The sequence below is a fragment of the Habropoda laboriosa genome, unplaced genomic scaffold, assembly GCF_001263275.1.
Source record: "Habropoda laboriosa isolate 0110345459 unplaced genomic scaffold, ASM126327v1 scaffold697, whole genome shotgun sequence".
NCBI classification, from domain to species: domain Eukaryota; kingdom Metazoa; phylum Arthropoda; class Insecta; order Hymenoptera; family Apidae; genus Habropoda; species Habropoda laboriosa.
In genome coordinates this window covers 608,486-622,256 of record NW_017100842.1, presented here as the reverse complement: position 1 = coordinate 622,256, position 13,771 = coordinate 608,486, and the positions used below count along the sequence as shown (strand labels likewise).

Here is a 13,771-nt window from a genome sequence, read left to right as displayed (position 1 = left end):
TTAGTCTGGAGTAATTTGGTCAATAAATTACAATAATTTTGGGAAGATACGAAGATTCTTAATTGCTCGTAAATTTTTGCGGCTAAAGGAAATAAAAGGTGATGAGAAATAATTTAATCGCAGTTACAGGAGGAATCATTGAAGCGCAGGTACAATAATTTAGATTGTAAGAAGTGTCACTTTTTTGTCTGCAAGGAAAAGGAAATACGAAGGCGAATAATTCAATACTAGTCACAGGAAGAATTGACAAAAACCAGTTACAGTAATCTCAATCACAGGAAAGAGCTATAAAAGTACAGAGAACAGCGTCAACTAGGAAAAACTGATTCCTTCCTTTTAACAAAGAAACTTACAGTTTCAACAGTCTTAGTGGTAACAATGAAATTTAAAAGAAATAGAAAGACAGACAAGTATTTCAATTACCAAAAATTAACCATGACAACTTTAATCATAAAAGTGACATCAAATCACTGATTTTTTTCTTTTAACAGAGAAACTAACAGTGGCAATCTTAGTCATGAAACAAAATTACAAATAAAAAGAGAGACACCTAAATATTCTAATCATCAAAAATTAATCATAAAAATGACATAAAACTAGAAAACATTTATTTCCTCCTTTTAACAAAGAAATTAACAGTAACAATCTGAGTCAGAGAAACAAAACTCTAGATAAATAGAAACATAGCTAAATATTCTAACCACTGAAAATGAATCACGACCACTTCAGTTATAAAAATGACACAAAACTAGAAAAAATTTAGTTCCTCCCTTTAACAAAGAAATTAAGAGTCACAGTTTTATTCATAAAAACAAAATTCCAAATAAATAGAAACCTAGTTAAATTTCCAAAAATTAACTGACAACTCTAATCATAAAAATGACATAAAACTAGAAAGGATTTAGTCCCTCCTTCTGAGAAATAAATTAACAGCAACAATCTCAGTCATGAAACAAACTACGAAATAAACAGAAAGACACCTAAATATTCTAATCACCAAAATTTAATCATAAAAATGACACAAAGCTAGAAAAACTGTATTCCCTCCTTTCAACAAAGAACTTAACAGTAACAATCTCAGTCACGAAACGAAATTCCAAAGGAATAAAAAGACACCGAAATATTCCAACCACCAAAAATCAATCACGACATAACCACAAAGATGACATAAAACGAACGATAAAACGACCACAAACCACCAGAAAAGAAAACAAATTCCAGATCCATCTGCAACAGATCAATCCAAAAGAATCCCTGAAAAAATGGACGTCCAACAAGGCAGCATTTCCACGTGGAAAAGTTGGCGTGCGTGGCGCGGCGAGCGAAAGGAAACAGGACACAGAAGAGAGAAAAGAAGGAGAACAGACGGATGGTTGAACGAGTTTAGTGCATTCCGATCCGCTGGCGTGCAGATCCGACCGTTGTCACGAAAACCTGGCGTCGACCTGGGGTCGGCGAGAAATCGTTGGGTGAATTCGAGTGGCCAGTCGAACGACACGGGGTGTGTGTAACACAGGTGCCGTTCAAACGACGGCGGCAGCGCAACGGACGCCGCGAGTAGAGCCGAGCACCGGAAGCAGGTGGTTCCAGCCACGCACCGGCGACTTTGCTGACGCGTTCCGGCGTTCGAGCGCAGGTTCTCTAGCCAAGAAACGACCGGGACTATCTTTGAACCGCGATTCACAACCGCCAGAAAGAGGGAGAGAGAGGGAGAGATTCGCGATGAACGACCGCGTGAACGATTCGCAATTTATTCGCCGCGGAAACTGTATCGAACAACCGTTTCTCGCGATTACTTAACGGTGCCGGACAATGCAGCGTTTATACGCTGCAACGCGAACGGAGAGCTGCGTTATTGGGTTAATAAAATTCTTCGCGGAGAAGCTTGATATTTTGTCTCGAGTTTTACAGGTTTCTGAAGGTTCTTGAGACGTTTAACACTAGAACTACCAGCCGAGTCAAAATCACCCACCGGCGACTTTGCAAAAGTGAAGTTTTATGTAAGTAAAATTCGATTCATACCGATACAAATGGAACCATACATGTGGAATATAAATTCGGAAAGTTACGAACGATAATACTTACCAGTATTGAACATTCACGTTTTTTCGAAAGATGCTAATGGGTCAGTTTGACCCGGTCGGTAGTTCTAGTGTTAAGGCAGCAATGGAATTTGGGAAACGGTAATTATTGTCAGGGATTTTTATGATCCAAGTGTGTATTGTAGTTATTAACCCTTTAATGCTCATATTTTGTCTTTCTTTTAATTTGAATTTGTCTTTTCTTTTAAGCTGAATTTTCAGTTTCTCTTCATTATTTTCTAGGCGTGTAGAAATAAATTTCCTGTGATTTACAATGCTGTAACTTACTTTTTTTTTGCTATGACAGGAAGAATAACGCAATATGGAAAGTGAAAAGATAATTTGAAAAAAGTGCACTTATTGGACGATTTCCTGTGCACTTGTGAGTCACGAGCATGAACGTTAAGGGGTTAATAATTAATTTTTCAGCGTGTATCACACTAATCAATCGATCTTTTTCGCTATCATTTTGAATGACCCATCGACGAGTCATGTCGGCAAACTAGAGCATCGATGGTCAACCGATGGATCGCTAACAAAATGAGTAGCTGGAATAGGATCGATAATATTACGGATTTTTGTCGATATCGAAGGAAGGATTGATATTTGTTTTACAATTTTTTCAGAATGAACGATGAGAAAATTTTATGCCGACGATTTTCCTTTTTTTGTAATTAACTAAAGGATCGATACTGAGATTGAAGAATTAGTCGATATTAAAATACAGAAAAGTATTTAAAAGGGATCGATATACGAGTGAAGTATGCGAATGAACGTGTTATGTATTGAATACTAATTTTTGAAAAAAATTACAATTTATAGAATTACAGAATTTTTGTACTAATTACAGAATTATCATTTTTGAAAAGTCAATCAAATTAAGAAACCTATAAATAAAGGAAGCATTTTCGATTAACCTCCTTAATTTGTTTGCTACGCTCTGTAGAAGAAAAAATTGATATTGAAATTAAAGAATTAGTCGACGAATTTTTCCGAGTCATGTCGGCAAACTAGAGCATCGATGGTCAACCGATGGATCGCTAACAAAATGAGTAGCTGGAATAGGATCGATAATATTACGGATTTTTGTCGATATCGAAGGAAGGATTGATATTTGTTTTACAATTTTTTCAGAATGAACGATGAGAAAATTTTATGCCGACGATTTTCCTTTTTTTGTAATTAACTAAAGGATCGATACTGAGATTGAAGAATTAGTCGATATTAAAATACAGAAAAGTATTTAAAAGGGATCGATATACGAGTGAAGTATGCGAATGAACGTGTTATGTATTGAATACTAATTTTTGAAAAAAATTACAATTTATAGAATTACAGAATTTTTGTACTAATTACAGAATTATCATTTTTGAAAAGTCAATCAAATTAAGAAACCTATAAATAAAGGAAGCATTTTCGATTAACCTCCTTAATTTGTTTGCTACGCTCTGTAGAAGAAAAAATTGATATTGAAATTAAAGAATTAGTCGACGAATTTTTCCCTTTTTCAAGTATTTCGAAAATCGAGCCTCAATATTATCCTCAAAGTACTTAAATTGATTAATATTAACGATCGCGTGCAGGCCACTTAAGGAGATCTTCGCTTTCGAGAGTTTGCATCGAGTAGATTCACTACGAATAGAAGATGCGCACTTCTCTTCATAAGTACTAGGACACTTACTGAATCTAAAGCACACTTAAATAGTCATTACAAGATTATTAACATCCTTGAAGGAAATTAATCTGTCTGGGATCTTGTAGTATAACGAGTAGGTACATAAACTACCGCGCAAAAGTTTAATCGCATCCGTTAAATTGCAGTAAAACTGAAAGTAACTCGTTAAGTTCGACGTAAAACCTTGAATTTTATAAACTAAATTGAAATTCCATCGACTTCAATGAACTGAATTACATCGCACTTTTGCGTTGCACGACTAAACTTAAGAAAGGTAGCATATATTTTAAGCGATATGTGAGCCATTTAGAGGCCGAAGTGATTAACTCCATCAAACAGAATTTATTAAATTTCTCTTATTTATGAAAAATTAAACTCGAAGTGGAGTTAATCATTTTGGCTTTTGAGTAGCTTACACGACACTAATTCCAGCGAAGAAGCGTAATTTGAGTCGTACAACACTTTCTATAGAAACATAATGGGTGTCTTGATACTTTTATGCAAATTCATATTTTTACGAACATAATGGAAAAGCAGAAGCTAGATAGGCAATTGTTTCACTCACTAAACATTATAACGAGTACCTTTTTTTGGTGTACTTAAATATTGTTTCTTATTACATGCATTCTGCGTGTTTTTGTGCCTTCAAATTTTCCATAAACGCAAAAAATCCGCAATCCACTTACTCACCACAATCTAAATTTGTGATTCTAACGAAACACACATATGTTAATACCATTAACCCTTCCGACCCGACATCGGTACCGGCTTTCCTTTCTTAATTATTCAGTATGGTATATTAAAATTACAATTGTAAGAAATGCGAGATTTCGGCGGCGAAGTGGTGGCCTGGACTTTGTCACCCAGGAAGAGCCCTTATAAACTAAGCCCTTTCCCCGGAAAGTCGAACGAGGGGGCTCCAACGGTTTTTCGGAGCAACGCAGGATAGGACGCGGAGAGGAATATAGCCGTCGAGCGAGACGGACACCCGAGTACCTCAGCAGCCGCTTACATTTATAAAATAATACATTTTGGTTAATCGTGTGTTACGTTTATTTAAGTTGTGCTAACACAATATTGTCAAAGACTCAAATACTTTATAAACAATTCGATACGTTTAGAGCTCAATTTGAGCCGGCCGTCGTGAACGGACTATTAAATTTCACGTCGGCCGTAGGAAGCGAACTGCTGCAAACGCCGTCGGGTCGGAAGGGTTAATTACACGCAACAAAAGAATTCACATCAACTTAACAACCAAAAAAACTCAAACGAGAAAAATGAACGATACTCGTGAAAAAACTCTCAATCGATCTCTCTCCAGAAAATTCCTTCCACTCTTCTTCCAAATACCTTTTCCACACCTCTCCGCAAAAGAAACCCAGTGTCCCTAATAGAACCAGCGAGAGACTACTCAGTTTTTCCATCGAGTTTTATTTACCCGATTGCGAACGCCAAAGGACTTTGTACTTTGCGCTCGAAGAGAGTCGAATTTATCAGCGAGCGGAATCAAAGAGAGGAAACATGCTCGTTTTCCCTCGGAGGACGTATCCAGAGGCTTCCATTGTCCGCGCGGGCCGATAAGACAGGAAACGGGAGCAAGAGCGAGCGCTCGGTTGCGAAACGTGAGAATCTTCCTGCAGACTGCGAGCGACAACGGCGTGTCACGTCTCAGGATAGAGTTCGCGGTCTCGTGAGAAACAACAGGATTGTCGCTTTTCGTCAACCGAACTCTCTCTCTCTCTCTCTCTCTCTTTCTCTCTCTCTCTCTCTCTCTCTCTCTCTCTCTCTCTCTCTCTCTCTCTCTCTCTCTCTCACTTGGTTAAACCGGGGAGCCATCGGCAAAAACCGCTGTGGCGACGGGGCTTTGTTTCGACGAGAGTGAAATCCGTGCGAAGTAGAAGACGTTCACGAGGACGACGAACTGACGACGAGAAAAGTTACTCTCGATGCGGTATCTCTTGAGGAGTTTAATAAGCTTCGATCTACCAGGTGTTCTCGAATGAAAGGACACTTTCTTTTTCAGACGTACTTTGTGAAATTGGTCGTTTGTTAAAGGAGATACCTAATTAAAGCTGGAATGCTGGGGGAAGAGTAAAAAAATTTGCAGAAAGTTTTTAACTGAAATAACTCGGGTAGACCGTTGATAATCTGTTTTTAGGTTAGAAAGTAGGTGTAGTTAATGGTTGTAAATAAAGGAATTGGGTTTATTTCTTTTTTCATTGAAATTGGATTAAACCTTATTAAAATTTGAGATTGATGTCTTGGATTTGGTAAGGTTAATGTAATGGGTTAGTTATTCGCAAAGATAGAAAGTAACGAGAATTATCTTTTTTATATGAATGATGTATTTTATAAAAGTAGCTTTTTTATAAGCCATACGGGAAACTTTGAAACACTATTTGAGTCACCGAATATATTCGATTTCCAACAAAAACTGAAATTCTAATTTTTTCGATTAATATAAATGTTTTTTATCTCTGACTGAATTAAATCTATCAAAAAGTTAACCACAGCCTTATTTTCTAATACAAAATCAAATTCTGATTTTTCTTCGGACATTTTTCAATGAATATAAATTTTTTTAGTACTCAGAATTGTATTATTTATTCCTACCTAAATTAAATCCATAAAAATTAAGTCAGCCTCATTTCCCAATAAAAAATCAAATTCTGACTTTTATTAGACATTTTTCAAGGAATACAAATTTTTCTAGCAGCCAGAATTACATTTTTCATCTCTACCGAAATTAAATCCATAAAAATTTAGTCAGCCTCATTTCCAAATAAAAAATCAAATTCTAACTTTTATTAAAGACATTTTTCAAGGAATACAAATTTTTCTAGCAGCCAGAATTACATTTTTCATCTCTACCGAAATTAAATCCATAAAAATTTAGTCAGCCTCATTTCCAAATAAAAAATCAAATTCTGACTTTTATTAGACATTTTTCAACGAATACAAATTTTTCTAGCAGCCAGAATTACATTTTTCATCTCTACCGAAATTAAATCCATAAAAATTTAGTCAGCCTCATTTCCAAATAAAAAATCAAATTCTGACTTTCTTGTTAAAAAAAACATTTTTCAACGAATACAAATTTTTCTAGCAGCCAGAATTACATTTTTCATCTCTACCGAAATTAAATCCATAAAAATTTGTGTCAGCCTCATTTCCAAATAAAAAATCAAATTCTGACTTTCTTTTTAAAAAAAACATTTTTCAACGAATACAAATTTTTCTAGCAGCCAGAATTACATTTTTCATCTCTACCGAAATTAAATCCATAAAAATTTGTGTCAGCCTCATTTCCAAATAAAAAATCAAATTCTGACTTTCTTTTTAAAAAAAACATTTTTCAACGAATACAAATTTTTCTAGCAGCCAGAATTACATTTTTCATCTCTACCGAAATTAAATCCATAAAAATTTGTGTCAGCCTCATTTCCAAATAAAAAATCAAATTCTGACTTTCTTTTTAAAAAAAACATTTTTCAACGAATACAAATTTTTCTAGCAGCCAGAATTACATTTTTCATCTCTACCGAAATTAAATCCATAAAAATTTGTGTCAGCCTCATTTCCAAATAAAAAATCAAATTCTGACTTTCTTTTTAAAAAAAACATTTTTCAACGAATACAAATTTTTCTAGCAGCCAGAATTACATTTTTCATCTCTACCGAAATTAAATCCATAAAAATTTAGTCAGCCTCATTTCCAAATAAAAAATCAAATTCTGACTTTCTTTTTAAAAAAAACATTTTTCAACGAATACAAATTTTTCTAGCAGCCAGAATTACATTTTTCATCTCTACCGAAATTAAATCCATAAAAATTTAGTCAGCCTCATTTCCAAATAAAAAATCAAATTCTGACTTTCTTTTTAAAAAAAACATTTTTCAACGAATACAAATTTTTCTAGCAGCCAGAATTACATTTTTCATCTCTTAGTCAGCCCCATTTCCTAATAAAAAATCAAATTCTAATTTAAAAAAAAAAAAAAACATTTTTCTAGCAGTCAGAATGACATTTTTTACCCCTACCTAAATTAAATCTATTATGAAATTACTCACAGCCTCATTTCCCAATAAAAATCAAATTCTAATATTCTTTCCAAAAAGACATTTTTCAACGAGTACAAATCTGGTTAATTCCCAAAATTACATTTTTTATCCCCACCTAAATTAAATCCATTACCACAACTTAACCACAGCGTTCTCTTCCAAAGGCAGAAAAACCGCGCCGTGAAGAATTCCAAAGGTATGATACAGCGTTTTTTCGTCTCGGGTCACCTTGTATAAAGAAAAAGTAGTCCAAATCGTCTAGGCATTAGCAGGTGAACCGTTCACCGAGAGGGGAATCCAATTGGCGGAGGCAATTATTCGATTTTCGATCGGTGCCGCTCGCACCCGGTGAAGCTGATCTTAATTGATAGGGCAGTGAATTTCATTCCTCGGTTCGTTCCTCCTTTCAACCTTCTCCCTCGTTTTTTTAAACGAACAATAAAATAGACAGTCGCTGGTTACGCGGTTGGAAACCACCGAAAACCCGGAAATTATCGCGCCTAGTAGTTACATTTGCATAAATACATGTAGAATATGCAAAGAAAGAGAAGAGAAATTTTCCATATTCCTCGAGTGCATTCCTCCGTAACTGTAATTAACACTATTTGTTGCGTTATCGTTTCGAATTCGCCGATTCCTAAAACTCATTTTCTTCCTATCCAAGATTCACTTCTACTTCGTGTCCGTTCTCTCTTTTTCCTTCTCTTGCTTCTCTCTCGTTAAGAGCGTATTAATTTCACGTCGGGAAACCTCCGGGCGAATTACCGAGGAACAGAGGGGAAGAAGCTCATTACGAGGGCCACGCGTTTATTTAACCGATGTGTGTGTAGAGCGGGAGCGTTTCATCAGTGAAATAGTGGCTCAAAAGTGAAGGAAGCATTTCTCTTTACGGCATTATTGTATAGCAGGTCATTGGGCCATAGAGAATCTAAAGACGGCCGAGCGGATTCAGCGCGAGGAAATCAAATGTGCGTGAAATTATCAGATCTCCTTCTTTCTTTCTCTGTCTGTCGCTCTTTCACCAAATCGAATTTAATCTTGATTACGATCGATCGCATCCTACGGTTCCCCCCTTTTTCCTTCCTCTTTATTGCACAATAAATGGTTTATTATGAAATAGGAAGTGATTCTATAAATACGTGTTGAAGAATCGCTTCGAATTCGTGAATCAATTACTTGCAACGAACGTATCGAGGAACGTTACTATGAATTAAGTTCACTGGGACGAAGAACTAACCCTTTCGCTGTGTTTTGCTTTGTTTTTAATTGTCTAGAATTGAGAAGAATACAGAGCTAGGTAAAATTTAGAGAAAAAATGTTTGAATACTAGTTTAACCCTATTGCGTTCTTCGTTTTGACTGTACACTTAAGACTTTTGGGTGAAAAAGGACCTAAGACCTTATGTGAAACAATTTTTCTTTCCAACGCGACATATGAACCTAGACGATAAACGTTTAAAATAATGTTAAGGAACGTAAACTTGATAACAGCAAAAATGACTAAAAATATGAAAAGGCGGTGGGTCAAGAAAGACCCGAAGACTGCTCTAGGGTTAAATAATAGATGGTACATGGTTCAGATAAGATGCTATTTTAAATAGCAAGCGAAATTTTGGCAAATAAAATAAGTTGAGCAAGAAAGTGATATTATAGCACAAGAAATGATAACATTTTACAAAGTAAATTTATTTCTGGTTCAAGCACGACTATTCGCCTGTAACAAAGTGAGCATCTACATTGCTCCAAATTTTCATCGCTTAGGCTACTCGCTCAATTACGAATAAACTGAAAATATTTCAAAATAAAGTCCGACGATTTTCAATATTTTTCAAATACAAAACCTAACCTCAAAAAGTTACCGCAATAAATTTCTATAGCAAAATAAAATAGACTGAAATAAACTATTAGACTAAATAAATGAATAAATAAACAGACTATTTATTGTTCGAAATAATATTTCACTCAGCTCCGAAGGAACATCGTCGAAAGTCGCAACGAAGGACAATAAATTCCAAAGGTTCGTGGATACAGTCGAAGGTCACACAGCGAAAGGGTTAAGGAGAAATAAAAGGATGAACATGTCTGACCGTTCTCCGTTCGTTCCTGTTTATCAGAGGATGTGGTCGACCTGGAGGATCGTTTCAGGGTCGCCTCGAAGTCGCCCACGACGTCGCTGAGGTCGAGGGCCGTTGATTGTTGCGTGTACCCTTGCTTGTCGTAGCTCGACCTCGGCAAAGTAGTCACGCCATTCGTCGTCGCAGGTTCTTGTAGTATTTTAGGCAGTTCGGCCTCTATTCCGACCAGGGCTGGACTCACCTACGATTAAAAATACCAAGGAATTTACGAGGCAACCTTCGTCGACAGCTGTCGATCTTCCATTCTGTTTATTATCTTTGTCTCTCTCTCTTCTCTATTTATTTTCTACCGTGAGTATCGTTGAATTTTCGCAATTCGATAATCATACGAAAGTTAGACGAGGTATACAGGGTGTTTCGTAAATGCATGTGAATACTTCATGTGGTAAATCTACACAATGAAATCAGTAAAAAATGTCACATGGGCGTGTGTCCTATATACAGGTAATCCCCGTATAACACGGTTGTTAGGTTCCTAAAAAATGGCGCGTTATGCGAATCCGTGTTATACGAAACAAAGAATTAGCACGAAAAAAAAATACTATTATATTTTTATAATTAAGAGAAATATCTTTATTAAAGGAATTTTCACCAAAAGTGGAACGTATTAGTGTGTATTAAATAAAAATTCACAAAAATGGAGAACATAATTACCGTTTCTTTAAAGAAGGTTGAATAATACTCACACGAAAATTTTTAATCTAAAACACAAAGTTTTAAAATGTGTGTACTTAATCCTCCACGAACAAAATGAATTTAAAATTCTAACGAAAATCTCTCGAATGAAAAATTTCAAGTGAGATACCTTTTCCTCTTAAAAGCTTTTATTACGTTCCGTGTTATTCGGGGATTTCCCTAATTTCAAATGAAACATTTTTTGCTTTCAAAAGCTCTTATTGTGTTCCATATCGTTCCATATTATTTCCCTAATTCTCGAACCGTGTTAGAGCGAAACATATACCTTAGTTTTCGAGTTATACAGTATGTATACAAAGTTGTAGGGTACAGAGGGCGCCATATTGTTCTGGTATTTTTTTGACTTTACAGCGATCTTGAAAAGCCCTGTAAATGTCGTATATTTTCGACGTAGAAAGTTTCATCTGCTTCATATCGATGGACTTTATTTATCAACATTAGATAAGGTCACGACGTACTAAGGCGTGCAGTAACGTGTGTTGGGGCAAGAGGTGGGGCACTTGGAACATTTTTTTAAATCGTCCATAACTCGAGAACTAAGGAATATCGGACACATTTTTTACCTATTTCAGTGTGTAGATATAACACCTGAAGTATTGACACGCATTTATGAAACACGCTGTATATTTAACACTAGGTTCACGGGACGCGTTATTTTAACGCATTTCGAATTTCACGAGGAAAATTACAGAAATCGTTTTATACTTATGTAGGAACCTAGTTTACATTTCCCTCCTATCCCTTGTGCTTATTATAAATTTTATATGAATATATTGTTTATGTTATCGTTCATTTATAAGTTAATAGTGTATAATATGTTATTTTTAAATAAAATAAACTGTTTTCTAAAGAAAATGTGCGGTTTCGTTCACGCGTCAATAGAGATAGGTAAATAAGAAATGTCCGCAAACCTAGTGTTAAGGTAGAAAAGAACGACAAATTTTAGTTATTGATTTCAATTGAAGGAAATACAAAAAAGAGGTATAAAGAGGATATTCTTTATTAACGTTCGAACTTGAAACGCTTGAAGATTTAAGTTTAACCCAGAGGGTTTAATTATGAAACGAAGGGATGAACTTTACCAGGCCAAGTAGAACTTCCATCGATTGACATTGCCTCCGACGTTCCCTTTTCTTGCGTCTCTCGATGCTAGACCTGTCGCCGGCACTTCCTGCTGCAACCGCCTCGCAGTATCGCACGAAGTCCAGGTCGATGTGGTAGCCGTAAGGGCAGCAAAGGCATTTCGTGCCTGTGGAACCGGAAACGTAGGCCTGCGTCCCCACTGGTGTACCGGGAATTCGAGAAAATGAGGAGAAATTAACTTCACGCAAATTCCAGATTTTCGAAATAAACCAATGATAAAAATCGTACAAAGTTAACTTTGTATGTTGTGTGATTTTTTGTAACATTCGAAGAATTGCTGTTTTATTCTTTTTAGTTGTAGTACATAATACAGGGTGTTTTAAAAAAGTGTTAACATTTATGTGGGGCGGTTTAGCGCAGCGGTAGCTAGAGAAAAGCTACCGAAAGACGACGTGTGAGAGCGGTGTACAGTAAATGCTCCACAAGTGTCAGTCCGCAAGGAAGCTAAACCTGACACTTGTAGAGTCAGGGTCTACGTTTTCGAGCCTCGCGCCCGCCCTTGTAGTTTGCCGAACGTAGACAAGGACAGCGAATAAAAGATAAGGACGAAACGTGAGTCGAGGCAACCGAGCGATTTAAATACCAACTTTTTTAATTTTGCGTTTTTTTATCCCGAAATTTTTCTTAACATATTGATGAGATTTTTCTGATGAAAATGACATCAAACACGACATAATTTGAACAACATTTACTTATTAACACGTTCACTGTCGCGCCAGACAGTTCAAGCATAAACACTGTTTCTGAAACAGCTCTACATATTAAAAACACCAGACCCCCGATTCATCGTAAAGAAGACCATAAAAAATGCTAAAAAAGAAAGAAACAATCAGATACAATAAACCACTAAAAAATCTAAGAAAAGCAGAAAGAAACAGACCGCTGAAAAGGAAGCCAATAAATTACAAAGAAGCCTGGTAGTAAGGCGAACGGTAGCATTGTAAAATCCGATTCCAACTGAATAAACTGAAGAAAACAACAACTCCGATGATAATGATAAATTCGAAAATATCAAGTAATCCAAGATACAATCAGAAAGAAAGAGTTATTAAAAAGTTCGTCCAAGAAACAGAGCATCAAATCTTAATCATCTCTCTCTCTCTCCTCCACCGAACGATTCTAATTAAACCTGCACCCCAATTACAAACAGCGTACAGCGTATACTCTGTACTCTACACACACACACACTCACTCATATACACATACTCCTTATCGATCGATCTTTCAAGAAGGATGCACAGAGCAAACACGAGGGGGTTCGATTTAGACGAAACACAACCCCGAGGCACTCGAAAAGAAGCGATGCCTTGCTCTCTGGTCGTCTTTCTTCGATCGAGCAAGCATATAGAAAGGATCTATCTTTGGAGGAGGGTAGAGGATCGATTGTGCTTCATCCCGAGTGGCTGATTGTGTTCGAGGGTAACGACCGACGCGCACCCGTAAACCGAAATATGTTGTAACCATTGGCGACCATCCAGAGGCACGGTAATAATAATCTGGCAAAGTTCGTTAGCCGGGATAGCGTGGGGAACCCATTTACTTGTCATACCGTTCATACTATCGCGACCTACGTGGCAATGACTTAATGAGCTCGACGTTACGCGAGATCGAAACGACTCTGCATCGATCGTTTTATCTCATCCGTTTGTCAACTGACCAGGGGAATTTCGGGTAATCCGAAATTTTCGATTTCTTTTTTTTTGAAACTTTGCAGGTTTGTAGGGGACTTCAAAAATTTTTCTTTAAACTTTGCAGGTTTGCAGAGGACCTCGATTTTTTTTTTTAAACTTTGCAGGCTTGTAGAGGACCTCGATTTTTTTTTTTAAACTTTGCAGGTTTGCAGAGGACCTCAATTTTTTTTTTTAACTTTGCAGGTTTGTAGAGGACCTCAATTTTTTTTTTTTAACTTTGCAGGTTTGCAGAGGACCTCAATTTTTTTGTTTAAACTTTGCAGGTTTGCAGAGGACCTCAATTTTTTCT

The 13,771-nt window shown here is 36.3% G+C and overlaps 1 protein-coding gene across 1 annotated transcript in view; it reads right to left on the bottom strand.

The window, feature by feature from the left end:
• LOC108577347 (KN motif and ankyrin repeat domain-containing protein 3) overlaps window positions 1–13,771 on the bottom strand; it is a 48,799-nt gene that overhangs the window by 31,785 nt on the left and 3,243 nt on the right. The window contains exons 2-3 of the mRNA XM_017940490.1: window positions 11,731–11,930; window positions 9,905–10,133 (exon numbers count right to left, since the gene is read on the bottom strand). Coding sequence (XP_017795979.1) covers window positions 9,905–10,133; window positions 11,731–11,930 — 429 coding nt within the window. The remainder of the gene's footprint in view (window positions 1–9,904; window positions 10,134–11,730; window positions 11,931–13,771) is intronic.